The 22,721-nt window shown below is 36.4% G+C and overlaps 1 protein-coding gene across 8 annotated transcripts in view; it reads left to right on the forward strand.

Moving 5' to 3' along the window:
• The window catches only part of LOC111156802 (EYA transcriptional coactivator and phosphatase 1), a 171,193-nt gene that overhangs the window by 146,779 nt on the left and 1,693 nt on the right, over nucleotides 1-22,721 (forward strand). For 7 of the 8 annotated variants that reach the window (XM_022517864.1, XM_022517868.1, XM_022517866.1 and 4 more), the window contains 2 exons: nucleotides 17-138; nucleotides 4,774-4,874. In XM_022517864.1, the coding sequence (XP_022373572.1) occupies nucleotides 17-138; nucleotides 4,774-4,874 (223 nt within the window). The remainder of the gene's footprint in view (nucleotides 1-16; nucleotides 139-4,773; nucleotides 4,875-22,721) is intronic. The other variant, XM_022517869.1, reaches the window with a different exon arrangement.

The raw sequence follows: 22,721 nt of genomic DNA on the forward strand, positions 1-22,721 counted from the left end.
TTTTTGGTTCTCACAGGACGAATTGTGTGAATATTTTAGTCACAACTACTCAACTTATCCCAGCGTTGGCAAAAGTCCTGTTATATGGATTAGGGATTGTATTTCCAATAGAAAATATTTACAGTGCAACAAAAATAGGTGAGCTGCTTTCGTTTTGTTTTATACCTGTCTCTTTCTCTTCGGGCAAGTAGAAGTGAATGTGTAAAAGAAAATGGGACTTTTTTCATTATACTAGGTGTCAGAAAACTAGAGGAACAATCTAATTTTGTTGTTGGAATTGGGTTTGGACATCAAAAGAAATATAAATCATAAGCCATGCAGCTTAATTCAAAAAATATTACTCTACTGGTTAACGTTAAGACCTATGCATTTTAGGGCGCCTAAGTGGCTCTGTTGGTTAAGCAACTGCCTTCGGTTCACGTCATGACCCTGGAGTCCCAGGACTGAGTCCCACATTGGGCTCCCTGCTCTGCAGGGAGTCTGCTTTTCCCTCCAACATCTCCCCTCTCATGTTTTCTCTCTCTCAAATAAATAAATAAAATCTTAAAAAAAAAAAATACTATGCACTTTAGCCACTGTCACTTGAGCATCAGTTCTGGATTATTACCTTATTTGTGTTTTAGATAACATCACCAAAAATATCTAATAAGCTAAGACAAATAGTAATATGGAGATTTACAAAGTATAAATGAAACAATTCTAATAGCTTTCTTTAAATTATTATCACTGGAACCATCTTTTTTTTTTCTTTATTTTAATTCAACGTGTATAAACAATCAAGTTCTCATTTTTGTTATAGGGATACCAAAAAAAATTAAGTGTTTGAAAGAAGTAATCATAGTTGGAGAAAGATGACTGGTGTGAAATTTGATTCACCATCTAGTGGGAGAAGCAGACATCTAAATAACTATAACATGACAAAGAAGTATGTAAATGAGCAGTTACCACATATTTAGCAGATGTCCAGAACTATACTAAGCATCTTACATACTAAAATCAATCTTCATAACCTTTCCATTTTACAAATGAGGACACTAAATCTCAGAGACTTAATTGTCCAAGTTAACAGCTGGTAAAGGTAAGGGTCAAGCTAGGTCTGATTCCAGGGCATACTCCTTTCTGTAACCTAGGGAGCTCTCTACCACTAAATGCCTGAATGTGCTCTTGAACGAGGAAACATTCATTCCCACCCAGGAGGAGGCAGAAAGCATAAAGTGAACACGAAAAGGAAGAAATGGCATTTGAGCTGGGTATAGAGGTATACATAAGAGTTAATAGGCAGATGGGCTAGTGAGAGCAAAGGGACGGAGACATTAAAACACGTTCCCTGCTGAAGGACTGAAAGACATCCTGGGTCATGGAAGCTGAAGCTGGAAAGGTAGAGACTTAGGTCTAGATGTATGTGGCCTTGTTTATCATCCTAATGAGATATTATTTTAGTGAGTCCTGGGGAAGGGGGATGAGGATCCTAGTAGGTGGGAAGAAGATTGTTTCTGGCTGCTCAATTCTGTGTAAAGAAAAAAGGGCAAAAATAGAATTCTAGTCTCCATCTAACTACACTTGTATACTTTCAATACTATTTTTTAAAAGCATTTACTAAATATTTGCTAAAGAATTACTTTTATAATTATTTGTTCATAGTCTGACTTTCCTATCAGACTGTAATATCCTTGATATCTGGTTCTGTCTGTGTTGCTCGTCATTGTGGCTATAGTGCCCAGCACATACTAGGTGCTCAGTAAATGTCTGTTCAATAAAATGGATGAGCAAACGGTTGTTTATTCTGAAGAAGATTGACAGAGGTTTTTCTTAAATACTGGGTCAGTACTTCCACATTTAACTGATGGGGAAAATCAGGTGTCATGGGAAAGATAAGAGTTAGATTTTATCAATGTTGAGTGTGAAGACCCTCTGATATTCACATAGCCCTGTCAAGTTGGAATAGCTGGAGTTGGAGAATGACTGATGCCTCCTGAGAAGCACTAAGAACAGAATGCTAGAAAATATTTAGAAAGGAATGGGACACCTGGGTGGCTCAGTCAGTTAAGCGTTTGCCTTTTTTTTGGCTCAGGTCATGATCCTAGAGTCTTAGGATAGAGTCCTGCTGAATGGGAGTCGGCTTCTCCCTCTGATCCTCCCCGACACCTCTCTCTCTCTCTCTCTCTCAAATAAATAAAATTTTTTAAAAAGAAAAGAAAAGAGACTAAGAGAAAAGAATGTTCCAAATAGAATTCCTGGTAGCCCAATATAACCAGATTTTATATGTTCTCAAGTCCGTAAAAATAACTGTTTACATTAAGTGAGATATTTATGTTATCCATAACAATAAAGAGGAATCATATTGTGTTTTATAAACAGGAGTCCATGGTAAACATTTATCAGCACATGAAAGAACAATTTCCAAAAAAGTTTATAGAATGGAAGGGATAGTGCTTAACTCCCCAGAAGGAAAGAACAAGTAGTGTATTACATGTCATGAGCATTGAACTTTAATCCCAAAAAATTTAAATAATTTGAAAATATTAAGATAATAGAAAATTATAACAATTAAGTGTATAATAGGTATTGTTAATGGGTATTTTATGATACTGAACTTTAATTTTTATCAATACAGAATTAAAAATGAGGATTAAAAAAGGTGGTAGAAATTACCTCAAAACCAGAGGTAGAACCAATTTTCTATGGTATTTTTAATAAAAGTAAATGGGTCACCTTGGTGGTGGCTCAATCAGTTAAGTGTCCGACTCGACTTTGGCACAGGTCATGACCCCAATGTCCCAGGATCAAGCCCCATATTGGGCTCTGGGCCAGGCATGGAGCCTGTTTAAGATTCTCTCTTTCCCTCTTCTTCTCCTTTGGCCCCTCCCCCCCTCAGGCATGTACTCTCTTGCTCTCAAAAAATAAAAAATAATAAGAAGAAAAGTATAGATTAAAACTCCTATAGTTTTGCTAATTTTGCCATCAAATGAGATATAATTTGGGAGTCGATGCAGAAAACCCAGGAACTTTCCTATTAGGCAAGTGGCAGTAATTGAAGGAGATAACTGGTATCTCGTTTTTAGCAAGGCTATGATGTTCTTCCAGATAAAATGGATTCATCAAAATGAAAATTTCGTGTAGGATCTCTCATTAGCTTCTAAAAGTCAGCTTCAGTTTCTCAGTCTTTATTATGGAAGAATCTATGTGACCCAGACTTTACAGTGAAGCCTATAGAAGATAGGATATAGGTGAGAAATTTTTTTGTCCACCACAGCCTCACCTTTAAATAACATTGAGTTTACCTTCCTTTTCCCATGAAAGGGAAACTTGGCAAAAACACATTAACATTTCCCTCTAAGGAGGAAAAAACTTTCATGACATCTGAATTTTTGATTGTATATTTTTACAGTGGAAACTACCCTTTGTATTTGTTTCTTAAAGTGATTTAATATTTCACAGTTTAGTGGGCATCTAAAGAAGCATTGAAATTACATCCTTTGAATAAGGCTGGCCAGATTTCATTCTGTCAGATGCAAACCAGAGATTTTAGTGCAAAATACAAATATAAAGCAGACATTTGTTTAAGCAAACAAGCAATTTGTTCGTGAGTATATCTGATCCTTATTTGAAAGAGATGCGGCCTGCTCAGTCATTTACATTTGAAAACTATAAACTATCCCATTGTCCATTAAAATGGTCCTGTTGGCAGCCCAGGACTTGGAACAGCAGTTTTTTCTCTAAAGGAGCAACAGTGGCTGTGTTAACTGTAGGGATGGGCCCCCAGAGAGCCCAAACCCAAGTCTTGACTTGGGAAAGATTAGATAAAGGTATTCTGTTACCTTTATCCCATTTTTCCTCTAGGAAGGTGCTTTATTGGACATTAGATGCCTGAGTAGGGCAGGTGTGATCTTTCTGGAGTGCCCCAAATTACCTGACATTTATTTCAGAAACAGTTTTACCAGAAAATTCCAAGTAAACACATTAGGTTTGGCGGGGGCTGGGGGCGGTGGTCTTTCATTCAGATAGACTCCCAACTGGAAAACGAACGAATAAAGGGATTCCACTGTTTGATTTCTCCTGCTATAACAAAACCAGTCAGTTTCTTTCATTCCCAATAGACTTGGGATCAGATATTATTTTCAGAGTTTGGTATATCGTGAAACATTTTTTAAATAAAGTTCAGAAGGCATGCCAGAATTACATGCCTTCATTAAGTCTCAGCTGGTAGGAAAAAAAAGTACAGCTGCAAAACATTATTTTTTTTCCCAAATGCTATACTATGATCGACTAGATCCTACTTTGTAATAAATGAGCCATTGGGAAAAGAATATTAAAATTGACAATTTCTCGGTGGCTCAGTTAGTTAAGCATCTGCCTTCAGCTCAGGTCATGATCCCAGGGTCCTGGGATGGAGACCCAAATCAGACTCTCTGCTCAGCAGGAAGCCTGCTTCTCCCTCTGCCCCCCTACCCCCCAACCCCCCTGCTCATGCTCACATACACATGCTCTCTCTCTCTCCCTCGCAAAAATAAATAAAAATATAAGCTTTAAAAAATAAAAAATAAAGTCGACAATTTCCAAGGGACAAGTCACCACATGGATAATTTACAATTTATAATTTACCTTGTTCCACATTCTACCCAAATGGCATCTATAAGCACTCTTTTCCAGTTTGTACAAGTAGGATAGAGTTGAATCAGAAGCGTAAAGGAAGTATTTTGTATAAAAAGTTCAAGCGCTATAGCACTGAGTTACCCAAACTTTACACTTTTATAATTTATTTTTATGTATTAGGAAAGGAAAGCTGTTTTGAAAGGATAATTCAAAGGTTTGGAAGAAAAGTGGTGTACGTCGTTATAGGAGATGGTGTGGAAGAAGAACAAGGAGCAAAAAAGGTCAGTGTTCCTCGATAGCGCATCTCGTACCATTTAATTTTTTGTCTTCAGAATGCTCATTGCTAGATCATTTAAACAAGTTCCATTTCTCTGAAACAAATCAGAAATGTGTTCAGAACTGTAAGTAATGAAAAAGGAAAGAGTACAATTAAACAAATATGGTCTTTTTTAAGAGTGCCGTGTGCAAACTCAAAGGTCATGGATGGCTGGTCTTCACAGAACGTAGACTTTTGAGCAGAAAGGAAGGTCTCATGCTGTAGCCATCATCCAGAACAGAGATAACACATTTGCTGTGCTCATGTGAGCATGTCCTATTCTGCCCCATGGCAGACATTGCCAAGTGATTAAAACCTACCTGAGCCTGAATTCAGCCTAAGAACCTTCTAAATATCACCTCAGAAAGACTCTACCAGTTGGTCAGAGCTGGTTTGCCAAACTGTTTGCCGCGGTAGAGTAGAGTGCCTTCTTTGTATCACAAGGTCAACCTCTCGCCTCCCTTGGGAGACCTGGAAAAGAAGCAGGGGGCAGAGCCAACGGTGAGTCCCTTGACTCCCAGTATGCCCATCAAACACCCTTTCTTCTGCATCCCTGCAAGTGTCCTTCTGCCATTTCCCTCAGCAAAAGCTTGCTCATTAGCATATTTTATTGCATCTCAAAAGAGGGGAGGAGAAAGGGACCACATTTCTTCCCTCCGGAACCACTCAGGATCTTCACGGTCTAGATAGACACAGCCTACCTGGACCATCTTTCTCACCCCAGCACTTGGCATTGCAATCTCTCCAGCCATGCCCAGCAACCCCTCCCAGCTGTCACCTCTGCTTAGAATGTTCTTTTCCCTAATACCCTACTGTCAGTGTCTTACTTATTTTTCAAAATCCAGTGCCTATACCACCTCTTCTATTTCCCTTGTTTATAAGAGCTTAATTATAGTACTCACTCACACTTTAATTGGAGAAGTTGTAAATAGCTTGCTGTTTGAGCAGGCGGCCCAGGTTTGAATTATAGCTCCACTGCTTACCAGTTCTGTGACTTTGAACAAGCTACAAGCTATGGATCCCTCCTCTTTCTCTTTCCTTATCTATAAATAGCAGTAATAACAGCATCTAGCTCATTGGGCTATTTTAAGAATTACATTTTTTTAAGATGTAAAACATATAACAGAGCCCGGTACTTATAAAGTGTACAATAAGTGTTAAAACTGTTATTAATTATTTGTGGATATGCCTGTTTCAGCAGTAAAAGTTAAGCTCAAGAGGTAGGAATCTTATTTTGCTTAGTTTGTCATTTGAGACTTTGTTTTCAGTTTTGTTGTTTTGTTTTTGTTTTTTTTTACTACTCCCTAAATCTTAGCACGGTCATACTCTCTAAATATCTTTTAAATTGAAGAGCTTTAAGTATTTTATAAGGTTACCCAATAGAATTATTTTCCCTTCCTTTCCCCACATACTGACTCACAGAAACCACTGCAGATTTCCATGAAGGATGCAACAATTCAGCTCTTCTGGAGTATTCTAGTATATAACAGAAGTGACCCATAAAGTTACCAGAACATAGATTCAGCATTCAGCACGAGACGTGGCCAGCCTTCTTAGAGAGCCTAAAGATGATTTAATTCACCTTCAGGGTCTCTGAATTCTAATAAAAGCAGAGAAACAGACCCTAATTTTATAAATAATATGTCACTTATACCCATTGATACACAATGTGCCCAGAATTACATGCTTCCCCAAGTGGGATCGGTGTGGTCGGAAACCCACACACACTTCAGATCCAATAGAGGCTGATGCAAAGCTGCATTTGCTACATACAACCCCGAGTTCTGACATTCCAACTTTACCAGGGAGCAACCACCATGATCATTAGGTACATCTGTCAGCCCTTTGGGCTATTTCCATAAAGTGAAATTTTTCCCAGACTAAATCAGAATACCTAAAACTCAGCCCCGGTTAAAGAGGATGTTTAACGGGAATCCAGACTCAAGTCTTCTTCCTGGGAAAAGCCTCTGGAATCCTCCATGCCTTTCCTAGACAGGACCCCCTACTGGCTAGTGGGATAGACGTGCACGCTTTGAACAGCATAGAAATGAAGAGCCACATCTTATGCCCCTACAGCCCAGGGGCAAAGATGTGACTCTGCCCGCTTGGCTGGTCATCCTCCCTCTAGTAGTCACCAAAAAGTTGAGCTTCAGGAGAAAGTTGCCAAAATACAGCTTTCCAGCTTGTGGTAGGCAGAAGGATGCTTATAAAAGTGATGACTTATTATGCCAGGAATCCTTTGGGCCCTAGCAAGGCTTCTTGCTATGGGTAAGTCACTTCCTAAACCTTTCAGAGAAGCAGGTTTCTTAGATGTTCGTCAGGGGTGAACATAACATGGAAAAAGTAAAGGAATTCTTGGTTTGATATTAGAACTGGAAGTGGTAATGGGGCTAAGAGTATTTGTTCTCTTGGCAGAATGGTGAATTTTTTGACTGGAATGAGTATTCTTAGCTTCAGCTCTCTGGTTTGATGTTGTGGGATGAGTATATGTTGTAAGGATCCAGTAGTATATGTTACAAACTCTTTGCACCTTGAGTCTTACCCGTGTGGGGACTCTGACAAAAATGTGAGCAGGAGTTATAAGACTGTTTATGTGTGTGTATACAACGTACAGATTTTTCAGAAAGTTCAGATTCCTGATAATCTCACAAAAAATTCAGATGTCATCAGTCTATCATCCACAATGACAAAGTGACCATTCCTGTCTTATATTCTGTCTAACCTTGTTAGGTCAGCTAGTATTTAAATAGCAGTATTCTGTGCATGAGTTAAACAACAGGAAACTAATAATTCACAATAGAAGAGTCTAAGTTGTCTTCCGCAGAGAAATAAGAGAATATTTAACTTAGGGAAAATGCTTAATTTAGGGGGAAAAGAATACTACTTAGCAATATCCCATTTTAAAAACTATATAAAAATTCAAGCTAAAGAAATAAATTAAGAGATGGTTATCCATGCTGTCAAAAGATTAATAATCATAATGGTGAGAAAGAAGAATTATTACAATGATAAACCCCTTAATTATATTCCACACTCTCTTTTAGGCCCTTCCTATCCATTATCTCATTAAATCCTTATCGTAATTCTATGAGGAATGAGTTCTTCAACCCACTTTATATATGAGAAAACCAAGGAGCAGAAAGGTGAATAATTTGGCCAAGACCACATAACTTAGAAGTAGCCAAACTAGGATTTGAGGCTAATTATATCCATGAGATGAAGCACATAGTTCCTTTAAATTATAAACTTGATTTACATATCCTAAATATTATTCGATTTGAAAAAAAAAAAAAAAGAATTTCATGCTTTTTAAAAAAATTATTAGAATAAAGTGTACAATATTTGCTTCTTTCCTTTTGGGAGGCAGATAGTACTATTTAAGTGTTCTCTTCCTCCTAAGTTTACATTCATCATTAAAATTGTAAAAAATAAATCATTGATTCTAATACCGTTTGTGAGCATTTTCGATTATTAAATAAAATAGTGAACCAGTCAAGTTCTGCAAGTTTGAACGCTAAAATGCTTTGCAAAATCAAAACATTTTGCAGTTTTTCTAAGTCAATTTTAACCATTTAGCTTGTCTCTCCTAGTTTCCTAAGTCCTTTTAAAAATCTAATAGAACATTCTTTCTTTTTCCCTGTAGAGATGTCTTTCATCTCTCTAAATAATGTTCTTTTGCTTGAGGTAGTTACTTTTTTCAAGCTCAGAAATGAAACCAGTAAGTATTCTGCCAGTCATCTGTTTCGTTATGGTCAATTGAAGTCTATTTTGTCATCTTTGTTCTCTTTGCCAGTATAGTCCTGGGGCTTTTAGTAATTTTATCTAATTCTATAATTCATATCATTAAAACATATCCCATCAAAGAGAAAAAGTTGAAAATACATTTGTTTATTTAAAAGAACAACTTTCTTCCAAAAAGATTGCATGAAAGAGTTTTCTGCAAGCACCTCTTTGTTCCTAGAAAGACTGCAGAGAATGTGAGACGAGCCATATGGATAACTTTCTCTGACCTGGGTCTTCTGTTGTCAAGATCTGCCAAGCTTTCTTTTTTAGCATAGGATTCCATGTTTCCCTAATACAGCATCCTTTGCATGACAACGATAGGCATATATAGAATTTTTAAAAGTCAAAATGTAAGTGATCGTCTTCTGCATACCAGTAGCAATTTTCGATTCTTGGATAAAAGTGGCCTTGTTTTAGAACTCCACAACCAAACTAAACTTACTTGAAATAGGTTGCTGGTGAATACCAGGGAGAAAGTGACAGGCATCCATTATTCTGTATAATGGCAAAGGCTTCATCAATAAATGTCCATTTTATGTATGTATGTATGTTTGTAAGTATGTATGTATATTTTTAAGTATAGCTGACACACTCTGTTACATTAGGTTCGGATGTACAGCACAGTTATTCCACAGCTCTGTACTGTGCTCCTTACAAGGATAGCTACCATCTGTCACCATACAACACTATTACAATACCACTGATTATATCCCCTTGCTGTGCTTTTGATCACCATGACTTATTCATTCCATAACTTCCAGACCTGTCACTGTGCTTCATCTATTCTGCCCATCCCCCCGACCCTTATCACCTCTCTCAACCAGTATATTCTCTGAATTTATGGGCCTGTTTCAGCTTTTTTGTTTGTTCGTTTATAGGTTTTGTTTTTTAGATTCTACACATAAGTGAAATCATATGGCATTTGTCTTTCTCTGACTTATTGCACTTATACCTTCTAGGTCTGTCCATGTTGCCACAAATGGTAAGATCTCACTTTTTCTGTGGCTGAATTAATATTCGTATATATATATACACCACATCTTCTTTATCCATTCAGCTATCAGTGGACACAGGTTGCTTCCATATCCTGGCTTTTGGAAATAATGCTGCAATAAACTTAAGGATGCAGATACCTTTTTGAATTAGTGTTTTTGTTTTCTATGGTAAATGTAGTGGAATTATTGGATCATATGGCATTTTGTATTTTTAATTTTTTTTTTTTAAGGTACCTCCATACTGTTTTCCACAGTGGTTGCAGCAATTTACATTCCCACCAACAGTGCATGAGGGTTTCTTTTCCTCTACATTCTCACCAACGCTTATTTCTTATCTTTTTGATACTAGCCATTCTAATTGTTATAAGGTAACAGATCATTGGGGTTTTCATTTGCGTTTCCCTGATGATTAGTGATGTGCTAAGCATCTTTTGCTGTGTCTAATTGTCATCTGTAGGTCCTCTTTGGAAAAATGTATATACAGGTCCTCTGCCCACTTTTTAATCAGATTATTTGTTTTTCTGGTGTTGGCTTATATAAATTCTTCATATATTTTGGATAGCAACTGCTTATCAGATATGTCATTTGCAAATATCTTCTCTCATACAGGTGGTTCCCTTTTCATTTTGTTGATGGTTCTAAAAGCTTTTTATTTTGGGGTGGTCCAAATAGTTTTTGCTTTTGTATCCTTTGCCTTAGGAGACATCATCTAGCAAAATGTTGCTAAAGCCCATGTCAGAGATATTACCACCTATGTTTTTTTCCAGGACTGTGATGGTTTCAGGTCTCACATTCAAGTTGTGCATCCATTTTGAGTTTATTTTTGTATACGGTATAAGAAAGCGGTCTAGTTTTATTCTTTTACATATAATGGTCCAATCTCCCTAGCACCATTTATTGAAGAGACTGCCTTTTCCCTACTATATATTCTTGACTCCTGTGTTGTAGATTAATTGACCATATGCATATGGGTTTATTTCTGGGCTATTTTGTTCCATTTATCTGTGTGTTTTTGTGCCAGCACCATATTATTTTGATTACTACAGGTTTTATAGCATACCTTGAAATCTAAGACTGTGATACCTCCAGCTTTGTTCTTCTTTCTCAAGATTACTTTGGTTGGTCAGGGTCTTTTGTGGTTTCATACAAAGTTTAGTACCTTTTGTTCTAGTTCTTTTTGTTTGTTTTTTTAAGATTTTATTTATTTATTAGAGAGTTCATGAGAGAGAGAGTAGAGGGAGAGGGAGAAGCAGACTCCCCGCTGAGCAGGGAGCCCTATGTGGGACTCAATCCCAGGACCCTGGGATCATGACCTGAGCTGAAGGCAGATGCTTAACTGACTGAGCCACCCAGGCATCCCCATTTGTTCTTGTTCTGCGAAAAAATACTATTGGTATTTCAATATTGGTTGCACTGAATCTGTAGATCGCTTGGGGTAGTATGGGAATTTTAACAGTATTGATTCTTTGAATCCATGAGCATAGAATGTCTTTTCATTTGTGTCATCTTTAATTTCTTTCATCAATGTTTTATAGTTTTCAGGTATAGTTCACTCATCATCTTAAGTTTACTCCTAGGTATTTTATCCTTTTTGATGCAATTATAAATAGAATTGTTTTCTTGATTTCTTTTTGCTACCTCATTATGAGTTCAAATACTCTTTTGCATGGGTCTTTAAGGTTTCCTATATTAGTATCATGTCATCTGCAAATAGTGACAGTTTACTTTTTCTTTACCAGTTGGATGGCTTTTATTTCTTATCTCATTGCTGCAGCTAGGACTTCTATTTTAGTCTATTTATCTCTTATTTCTAATTTTTCTACATTGAATAAGATAGATAAGAATGGCTATCTTGTCTTGGTCCTGATCTTAGAGGAAAAGCTCCCAGTCTTCCGTAATGTAGTGTGATGTTTGCTATGGGTTTATCATATATGGCCTTTGTTATATGGAGGTATATTCCTCTGAATCCACTTTGTTGAGTTTTTATCATGAAAGTATGATGGATTTTGTCAGATGCTTTTTCTGCTTCTATTGAGATTGCAAATTGAGATAATTTTTATCCTTGATTTTGTTAGGGTGGTGTATCAGTTTGATTTCCAGAAATTGAAGCATCCTTGCATCCACAGAATAAATCATACTTGATCATGGTGAAAGATCCTTTTGATGTATTGTTGAATGTGATTTGCTAATTTTTGCTGAGGATTTTTGCATTTGTGTTCATCAGGGATATTGGTCTGTAGTTGGTTTTTTTGTTTTGTTTTGTTTTGTTTGTTTTTGTTTTTAAATAGTGTCTTTGCCTGGTTTTGGTAACAGGGTAGTGCTTGCTGGTCCTATAGAATGTATTTGGAAATTTTTCTTCCTCTATTGCTGGAAGTACTTTCAGAAGAACAGGTATTAACTTTTCTTTAAATGTTTGATAGACTACTCACTTTAGCAGCACATAAACGTTTAACAGAATTCACCTATAAATCCATCTGATCCTGAACATTTATTTGTTGGAAATTTTTGATTACTGACTCTATTTCATTACTAGTAATTGGTCTGTTTAGATTTTCTGTTTTTTCCTAATTATTTTTAGATTATACATTTCTAGGAATTTATCCCTTTCTTCTTCATTGTCCAATTTGTTGGCATATGATTTTTCATTGTAGCCTCTAATAATACCTTGTATTTATGGTGTATGTTGTTCTCTTCTTTCATTTCTGATTTTATGGAAGTCCTCTTTTTTTTCTTGATGAGTCTGACTAAAGGTTTATCAGTTTTGTTTAACTTTTCCAAGATCCAGCTCTTGGTTTCATTGATCCTTTCTATTTTTTTTAAGTCTATTTTACTTATTTCCACTATGAACTTTATTATTTCCTTCCATCCACACACTGTGTTTTGTAATTCTTTAAGTGTAAGGTTGGATTATTTTTTTGAGATTTTCCTTGTTTCTTGAAGTAGGCCTGGATCACTATAAATTTCCCTCTTGAAACTGCTTTCACTGGGTCCTAGAGATTTTGGACCTTTGTGTTTTTATTTTCAGTTGTCTGTATGTATTTTTTATTTCCTCTTTAATTTCTTTGTTGACCCATTAGCCTCCACATCGTGTTTTTTCCAGTTTTTTTTAATTGATTTTAGTTTTATACCATTGTGGTCTGAAATGATACTTGAAATGATTTTGATCTTCTTAAATTTATTTTTTTTATTTTTATTTTTTTAAGGATTTTATTTATTTATTTATTTATTTGGCAGAGAAATCACAAGTAGGCAGAGAGGCAGACAGAGGGGGAGGGGGAAGCAGGCTCCCTGTTGAGCAGAGAGCCCAATGTGGAGCTTAATCCCAGGACCCTGAGACCATGACCTGAGCCAAAGGCAGAGGCTTAACCCACTGAGCCAACCAGGTGCCCCAATCTTCTTAAATTTATTGAGACTTGTTTTGCGGCCCAGCTTGTGAACTATTCAGGAGAACATATCAAGTACACTTGAAAAGAATTTGTATTCTGTGGTTTAACTCCATATATTAACTTCTATCTATTAACTCCATTGAGTCTAATGTGTCATTCAGAGCCCTGTTGATTTTCTGTCTGGATGATCTACCCATTCATGTAAAGGGGATGTTAAAGCCCTTTATACTTACTGTATTTCTGTCATTTTTTTCCTTTTGTGTCTGTTAATAGTTGTGTTATGTATTTAGGACTCTAATGTTGGATGCATAGATATTTACAATTATTATATCCTCCTCTTGGATTGATCTCTTTATCACTATGTAATGCCCTTCTTTGTCTCTTTTACAGTCTTTGTTTTTTTTTTTTTTTTTTTTTTTAAGTTTTTTTTTTTTTTTTTGACAGAGAGATCACAAGCAGGCAGAGAGGCAGGCAGAGAGAGAGGAGGAAGCAGGCTCCCCTAGACAGCAGAGAGCCCGATGCGGGGCTCGATCCCAGGACTCTGAGATCATGACCTGAGCCGAAGGCAGCGGCTTAACCCACTGAGCCACCCAGGCGCCCCTACAGTCTTTGTTTTAAAGTCTATTTTTGTCTGATATAAGCATTGCTACCCCAGCTTTTTTATCTCTGTCCATTGGCATGGAATATCTTTTTCCATCCCTTTACTTTCAACCTGTATGTGTCTTTAGATCTGAAGTGAGTCTCTTGTAGACAACACATAGATGAGTCTTGTTTTTTAATCCATTCCTTCACCCTGTGTCTTTTGATTGGAGCATTTGGACCATTTAAAATAATTATTGACAGGTATGTACTTACTGCTATTTTGTTCATTGATTTCTGTTGTGTTTGTAGTTCTTCTCTGTTCCTGTGTTCTTCTCTTGCTCTCTTTCTTTATGATTAATGGATTCTTTAATGTTACATTTGGCTCTCTTTCTCTTTTTTTTCTTAAGTATCTATTACTGGGTTTTGGTTTGTGGTTGCCATGAGGTTTATATATACTATCCTAAGTATATAGCAGCCTATATTAAATTGATAGTCACTTAAAATCAAACACATAGTAAAAGAACTTCATTTTAACTTCTATGTTTTAGGTGCATGTTGCCATAGTTTACATCTTTTTATTTTGTGAGTTCCCTTAACTAATTTTATATGTATACTTGGTTTTATTACCTTTGTCTTTAACCTTCATATTAGATTTATAAAGGACTTTTCTACTACCTTTACTGTATGTTTACTTTTACTTGTGAAATTTTGTCCTTTCATAATTTTCTTCTAATTATGGCCTTTTGCTTCCACTTAAAGATTCTAACATTTCTTATAAGGCCAGTTTTGTGGCGATGAACTCCTTTAACTTTTGTTTGTCTGGGAAAGTCTATTGGTCCTTCAACTCCAAATAATAATCTTGCCCAGTATTCTTGGTTATAGGTTTTTTCCTTTTAGCTCTTTGAATAGATCATGCCGCTTTCTTCTAGCCTGCCGAGTTTCTGCTTAAAAATTAGCCTGTAGCTTTATGGGGTTTCCATTATATATAACTAATTGCTTCTCTCTTGCTGCTTTTAAAAACTTCTCTTTTTTATCTTTAAACTTTGTCATTTTAATTATTATGTGTCATGGTGTAGACCTCATTGGATTCATTTGTGTGGAATTCTCTACACCTCTTTAACCTGGATTTTTCTTTCCCCAGATTAGGAAAGTTTTCTGCTGCTTTCTCTCACTCTTTTCTTTCTGGTACCTCTATAATGCAAATGTTTGTTTGCTTGATGTTGTCTAAGAGATCCTTCAGCCTATCCTCATTTTTTTTTTTTTTAATTTCTTTTTGCTATGCAGCTTGGGTGCTTTCCATTATCCTGTCTTCCAGATCACTGTCCTCTTCTTCTGCATCCTCTAATCTGCTGCTAATTCCCTCTAGTATATTTTTCATTTCAGTTATTATATTCTCCAACTTCGATTCTTTGTTATATTTTCTTCTTGTTGAAATTCTGAGTTCATCCACTCTTCAGTCCAGTGAGCATCTTTATGACCATTACTTTGAACTCTTTATCAGATAGATTGCTTATCTCTATTTCAGTTAGTTTGTGTTCTGAGGTTTTAACTTGTTCTTTCTTTTGAAACATAATCCTGTCTCCTTATTTTGCTTGACTTTCTGTGTTTGTTTATATGAATTAAGCACAACAGCAATTTCTCCTAAACTCGAAGGAATGGTCCTATGTATGGTCATCCTCTATGTAGACTGTGTATGCCTGGTGACTTTGGCTGAGATGCTGGAGCTATGGCTGGCATGGTCTTGGTTATTACTCAGTGCTGGGGTTGCCCTGGTGCTCTTCGTGCAGAGAGCACCATGGCAGGATAGCTGAAGTGGATGTAAGCCAGTGTATCTCAGAATATTTTATGTAGAAGTGCCATGGCAGGGTGGCTGTGGCCAAGGTAGGCATGGGCCATGGCTTCTCAGGGTGCCCTGGAAAGTCATCTACAACAAAAGTGGTACAGGCCTGGAGTGTTTTGTTTTGCTTTGTGCTTGTGTCACCTTGGCAAGATGACTGGAGCTATAGAGAACATGGGTATACTGCCATCAGGTCACCTTTGTGGGACAGTTGGGGCTCCAGTGGGCTATGTGCTCACTGAGGGAGTGGGTCAGTTCTATTGCCCAGCCCCTGCTTCTGTCCAGGCTATCAAGGTAGAAAGGGAACATAAAGCATGACACTTGCCCACCCCTCCACTGCAGAGAGATTTTTCAGCAGCATTCTCACTGTTTGGTGGAGTTCTAGAGCTAGATCCTTTATATCCTAATTGCCCTTTAACCTGCAGCTTTTGTGCCCCAGGACAGACAAATGTGTTCAGGGTTTCTTGGTACTATCCCACCCTGCTGTGATTCGCAGCACTGGAAGGGAGGGTTCATGACTCTGTTTCTCTTGCCATTCTCTTTGTAGTCTGTCTTTGGTTGTGAAGAAGCTGTTCAGTCAGCTCACAATTCTTCAGAAGATATTACTAAATAAGTGCCTACTTAGTGTGTTCATGGAGGAGGTAGGTTCAGGGTCTTCCTGCATTGCCATCCATACTAGACAAACAAAATATGTCCATTTTAAATGTGAACTCCAAAATTTGCTGAAATCCAAGATGAAATGGAGAACCTGATTAATAATGCTCAATTCCAAGCTTACTGAGAAAAATGAGAGCTGCTTTTATAAAAAAAAAATAAATGATAATAATAATATTTTTAATGAAATTTTTTCTCATAGATTTTGAGATATGGGGATTACTAACACCAAGTACAGAGAATTTTATTATTCTAAAGCCATTTCACTTAGTTCTTAATGAGAACATTATATATGCCAGATCTTGAATTGGATTTCATCTTTGTTCTTAAAGAATTCACTTCGGTCTAGAGTAGGACCAGATATGCAAATAATAAAAGAGCAATGCTGTGCAATAAATTTCATGCTGAAGTTTTAGAATAATCCATCTTCCAAGATCTTTTTATTTATAATTTGGGAAGTATTTGTACATCCATATGCAAATTTTCCTGACATAATACGAAAGCAAAGCTATGTTCATTTTTTCCCATACAAATTGTAACTATAAACTTTTTTCTGTACCTGTTTTTTTGTTTGTTTGTTTTTACAATATATTCTGGCAGTCATTCCATATCAGTGCATGGAGTTCTGTATCTCTAATTCTTTTAAATGGCAGCACTGGCATTCTATTACTTGGATGTGCTACACTTCAATGAGTCCCTTGGGGTGAATATTTAGGTGGTTTCCCATATTTACTATTACAAACAGTTCTGTAGTGAATGGTCTTCATGTGATTCATGCATGGGCAAGTGTGTCTGTGGTATAAATTCCTAGAAGTACAGTACCTGAGCCAAAGGTTATATCCTTTTGTGGTTTTTAACATTTTATTAATATATTCTTCAGCAAAATTCATTTTACATGTGAGTATTCATGCACCCAGCTTTTTTTATGTTAGTAATTTTATGTATATCTAGAAAGGATAAATACAAAATACTAGATGAGGAGGAAAAATAGAGGGATTTGGAAAGTTGCACATGTGGACAAGAGGGGCAGGAAGGATGTGTCATTTTCCCATTACGGAATATTTTGGTCCTAATAACCCAAAAATGTGTGCTACTTTCCAAGATATTGGCTTCAGTATCTATTTCTCTCAATATATGCCTAATCTGATAAACTAATAATATACTCATCAGTTTCAGCTATCTTTTCTGTTTATATTTGTGGTTAGCTCTGTTTTTAGTCCCATGGCTCTCATTACCTGATGGAGTAACTCCATTTAGGCATCCTAAGTCATCCCATCTGAATATCAGCTAATAAAGTAATTCAGTTTGCCCCTTAAATTTGCCTGGTATTCTCCTCCTCCAACCCATCACCAAGACATGTTATTGTTTCTTCACGTGGCTCCTATCCATTGTACACATTCCATTTCCACTATCCCTTGGCATAATTTCTCTATTACTGGGCAGCCACACCTCCAATCCATCCTTCCTGGGTAGATATTCCAAATGCTTCTACCTGGAAAAAGCTCCTTCCTTACTAGTCTTTATTTTTAGCATACCATCCCAGCCCCATCACGTCACAAAATGCTCTGTTCATCCCACCTATCAGCCTTATTATATACGATCTCCTGACTTGGAGTCCCATCTCTTTCCTATCTAGCTAACCAGCTTTGCCCATTCTTCAAATTCAGTGCAGGCCCACTTACCCTCTCCAGCTTATAACCGAGTTCTCCTCACTCTGAATGCATTCATTGATTTTTTGTTTTATTGAGATATAATTGGTAGACATCACTATATAAATTTGAGAAGGTGTACAGCATAACAATTTTGGTTACATATATTGTGAAGTGATTGCCACAATAAGTAATAGGTTTAGTTAACAACTATCATCATAGCTACAAAAAAAAATGTTTTTTAAAAATGTTTTTCCTTACACTGAGCAGTCTTAGAATCTACTCCTAAATTTTAAACATACTATAAAGCAGTGTTATTTTTCTTACAACCAGAACTTTATATCTTTCATTTACCTTCATCTAATTCTCCCGCTCCCTGTGTCTGGTAACCACAAATTTGATCTTTTTTTTTTTCCTGTGAGTTTGGGGTCTGGGTTTTTGGGTTTGTTTGTTTGTTTTAAGATACCTATAAGTGAGATCATACAGTATTTATCTTTCACTGGCTTGTTTTACTTGGCATAAGGTCTATCAATGTTGTTGTGAATGTTAAGATTTTCTATCTTATGGTTGAATAATAGTCCATCATATATAGATGCCATAAATCTTTTATCTATTCATTCATCAGTGGACACAGGTTGTCTCCATGTCTTGGCTATTATGAATAGTGCTGTAATGAACATAAGGGTACAGATATCTCTTCAACAATGTTTTCATTTCCTTTGGATATATACCGAGAAGTGGAATTGCTGGATCATAGGGTAATTCTTTTTTCTTTTTACATTCCCACCAGCAATACTCAAGGGTTCCCTTTTCTCCACAGTCTCACCAGCACTTTACTTCTTGTCCTTTCGATAATGGCTGTCCTCACACACATGAGATTGTGGTTTTGCAATTCCCAGATTAGTGATGTTGAACATCTTTTCATGTATCTTTTGGCTGTCTGTATATCTTCTTTGGAGAAATGTTTATTTAGGCTCCCTGCCCATTTTTAATCAGGTTATTTGTTGTTTCACTACTGATTTGTATGGGTTTGTTATATATTTTCGACATTAATTCCTTATCCAATAAATGGTTTACGAATATTATTTTTCCCCATTCTTTAGATTTCATTCTTTAGTCTTTCCATTTTGTTGACCATTTCTTTTGCTATGCAGAAGTATATTTTCAATGCAATCCACTTGTTTTTTTGCTTATGCTTTAGGTGTCATGTCCAAAAAAAAAAATCATTATCAAGATCCATGTCAAGGAATTTTTTGATGTTTTTTTCTAGGAGTTTTCTGATTTCTGGTCTTACATTTAAGTCTTTAAATGTTTGCAGCCGATTTTCTCAGGACCATTTATTGAAGAGACCTTGCCTTTTCTCCACTGAGTATTCTTGGCTCCATTGTCAAATATTATGTGACCATATACATGTGTTTTATTTCTGGGTGGTTGATTCTGTTCCATTAATCTATGTGTCTGTTTTTATGCTAGAAATATACCTTGAAATCAGGAAATGTGATGTTTCCCACTTTCTTTCTCAGGATTGCTCTGTCCATTTGGGGTTATTTGCAATTCCATATAAATTTTACATTTGTTTTTTCTACTTCTCTAAAAAATGCCACTGAAATCATGGTAGGGATTGCACTGAATCTGTGGGTGGCTTTGGGTATCATGGACATTTAAGCAGTATTAATTCTTCTAATCCATGAACATGAGATACCTTTCCTTTTGTTATATATTCAGTTTCTTTCATTCATGACTTCTGTTTTTTAGTGTAGCTATTTTCCTTGGTTAAATTAATTCCTAACTTATTTTTTACAGGTCATTTGGTATTAGTGCATAGAAATACTATGGATTTTTGTATGTTAATTTTGTATCCTGCAACTTTACTGAATTTGTTGGTTAGCTACCATTTCTTTTGTATGGAGTCTTTAGGGTTTTCTATATAAAATCATGTCATCTGCAAATAGTTTTTTGTCCTTTTCAATTCTAATGCCTCTTTTTTCTTGCCTGCTGGTTCTTGTCAGTGGTGTCATAGGTCATGCAGATTATTTTATACATCTGTAGTAGATACAATATTCAAGTCAAAGACTTTATTAAACCTAGAAGCAACCTTGAGTCATTTCCCCTAAACCTTCATGTTACAGATAAATAAACTGGGGCTCAGGAAAACTCTCATAATTCAAAATCCTATATCTAATGTCAGAGTTGAGAGCATAACCTAGTTCTCCTCATCCTGGCACCTGCTTTTCTTTTGCCACCTTAGCTCTCTGACTTCATATAAGAAATATGTGTTCCAGGTTTTAATACTGACATGGAAAAAAATTGTTTTCTTGCACCCAGTTGTGCTGGGAAGCTCTTGTACATTCATAAACTCTTTGCATCAGTTTGTGGTGAATTAGGGAAAGCATTTGTAATATTAGTTCTAATTATTTGTGAACATGAGTTTGAGTTTCCTCTCCCCTGGATTCAGTCTGCTTATAAAGACTCACTTAATATTAAATACGCTTTTCTTAAAGTAGAAGCCCAGTGAGTTTTGTGAGACTGAAACTGCTGATTCTAACAGAGATCATTAGGCTTCATGTTATGAAATAGTACTGAGGATGAAGTTGCTGTCCTTGTATAGGGATGCTTCCAGAGAGTACCTCTTCCCTTTCATATATACCTAAGGTTTGCCAGTATTACTGTGGAGCTTTTTGCACTTTGGCTCAAATGAATGACCCCATCATCACTGTCTTGTAATGAGTTGTGTCTGTAATATACCACAGACATATTTCATCACTTGAATTTGTTTCAGGGTGCTACTTGATCAGTGGTTCTTAATAATACTCTATAGGAGGAAGAAGCTATTACTATTTCTGTGAACAAGCCACTCCAGGGCTCTTTGTGAATAACCTCGCCTTTCCATAACCTGTTTTGAGGATGGTTTAAAACAATTTCTATTACCTGTGCTCAATCAACTCCCAGAACTGTGAAGATAAGACACATAACCATTGTAGGACTTTGTTTACTACGGAATTAAATCCCTAATGTTTAACATGTACCCAAGAAATTAGTTGGATCTTTTTCAGTTCCCTTTCCAATTTCTCTGCCATTCTACAGTACATATGGCTGAGTACACCAATGGCTCTCAAATGTGTTTTGTTGTCAATGGGAAACCTATCTAACTTCAGATAATCAACATGCAAAAGAATTTGGCTGAACTTACTTTGTAAAAAAAAAAAAAAAAAAAAAAGGCATCCATTCTTACAAGTGATATATTTTGATGTATATTTATGAAGGTAGCTGTCCTGTTAGTTTCTGGATAGCTATCTGAAGAGCCTTAAGCATTCTCTGCCATATCCTGAAATAACAGAGCAACAGAATGACTGTACAGCAACTTTTGTTCAGTTGTTCATGAGAAACAGCTTTGGGGAAGGATAACAAATCTCTGACACATTAGAGAAAATAAAGCAAATAAGAAAAATACACAATTAAAAATAAAAGGATATTAAAATAGATGGTTAAATATATAAGAATGCTATATATATATATATATATATATATATATATATATATGCATGCATGTATATAGTTGAACACTTGAAAACTTTTAAAATAATGAATAATTTTCCTTAAAAATGATGTGTCAAACATGGACTTGAAATTTAGTAAAAATGAGCAAGTTGCTAAATGGTACATACTATTCATATACACAATTTCAAATATGAGCGTGCACATATAAAAGATATAGAAAAAGATTTATGGAGGTTATCTGGATAGTAGGATTAGAAATGATTTGCTTTTCCCTATAAAACAAGTTCTACATTATACAAATATTTTACAGTACACAGACTTTTATTCTAATAACAAAAAAAAAGCTTTCTGTGTTAACATTTTTCAGATCTGACCTATAATTTCTCAGTGTCCCTCACTCACCAGAACATGGGAAGGGAGTGTTTGTGTTTCAAGCTATATACTATAGTGCTGATAATTTATACTGCTGGATTAAAAACCCATTGAGAAGAGTCAGGAGGCATTACAGCCTCTGGGCTTAAGCTTCAGACCTGGCCTGATGTGAATCAAGTGTTCACTCCATACCAGCTGTTATTCAAACCTCTCCGCTCCTCCTCCAAGACTCAGTTTTTTCTTCAGTGACACCATGATGGTAATACGTATCTATCCCTGAAGTTATGGAGAGGCTTGAATCTGAGACTCTATATAAAGTGCTTAGGATAGTGCCTGACAAAATACTCCCTAAATTACCGCTATCATTATCATCAATGACCTCCTTGTAGGCCCTGCTCCATGTGGCTCCTGCAGCCAATCATGTCTTTCTCACAGATATGGCCAGTATCTTAACAATGGAATTCCCTTTCCTTCTCTGCCCCGAACACATGCAGCCTTCAGGTGCTCTTCTGAATGGTCATCCTTTCATAACATAGCTTCACCGTTACCTCCTCTTACCAGGAATTTCCCCCAGCTTCCCAGGCCAGAGGAACTGGCTCCTCCTAGTCCTTTTGTGACACACAGATAAAGGTTCGTGACTGTTGTGCGTTTCCACATCTCACCCACAGACTGCACCATCCCTGCAGATGCGGAAAAGGAGTGAATGAATGCAAAGGAGTCCAGTCTGTTTTTCTAGTCAAAAGTTGACAAGTAGATCCATCCTAAAACTTTGGAAAGAGGTCTTCTGGGACTCAATGCTGGACTATTGAAAGATAGGGAGTCCAGAAAGGTCAACTGATAGTGGACTGTGCTATATGCTTTTAGTAGATTGCTTGAGACAAAGGCATTGTTAATAACTTAATAGTTCGCATTCTCAGAATACAACAGTTCTGTGATCTACATCAAAAGAGTTACTGGCTTCCACTTTTAGGTACAGATAAGCCCCCCCACCCAAAACTCTCATGTTCCTCTGCTTGCTTCCATGACAAATTCTTCTTTTCGTCTGATTGTAAATCC

Source organism: Enhydra lutris, unplaced genomic scaffold (genome assembly GCF_002288905.1).
Source record: "Enhydra lutris kenyoni isolate GAN:26980312 unplaced genomic scaffold, ASM228890v2 scaffoldscaffold49, whole genome shotgun sequence".
NCBI lineage: Eukaryota > Metazoa > Chordata > Mammalia > Carnivora > Mustelidae > Enhydra > Enhydra lutris.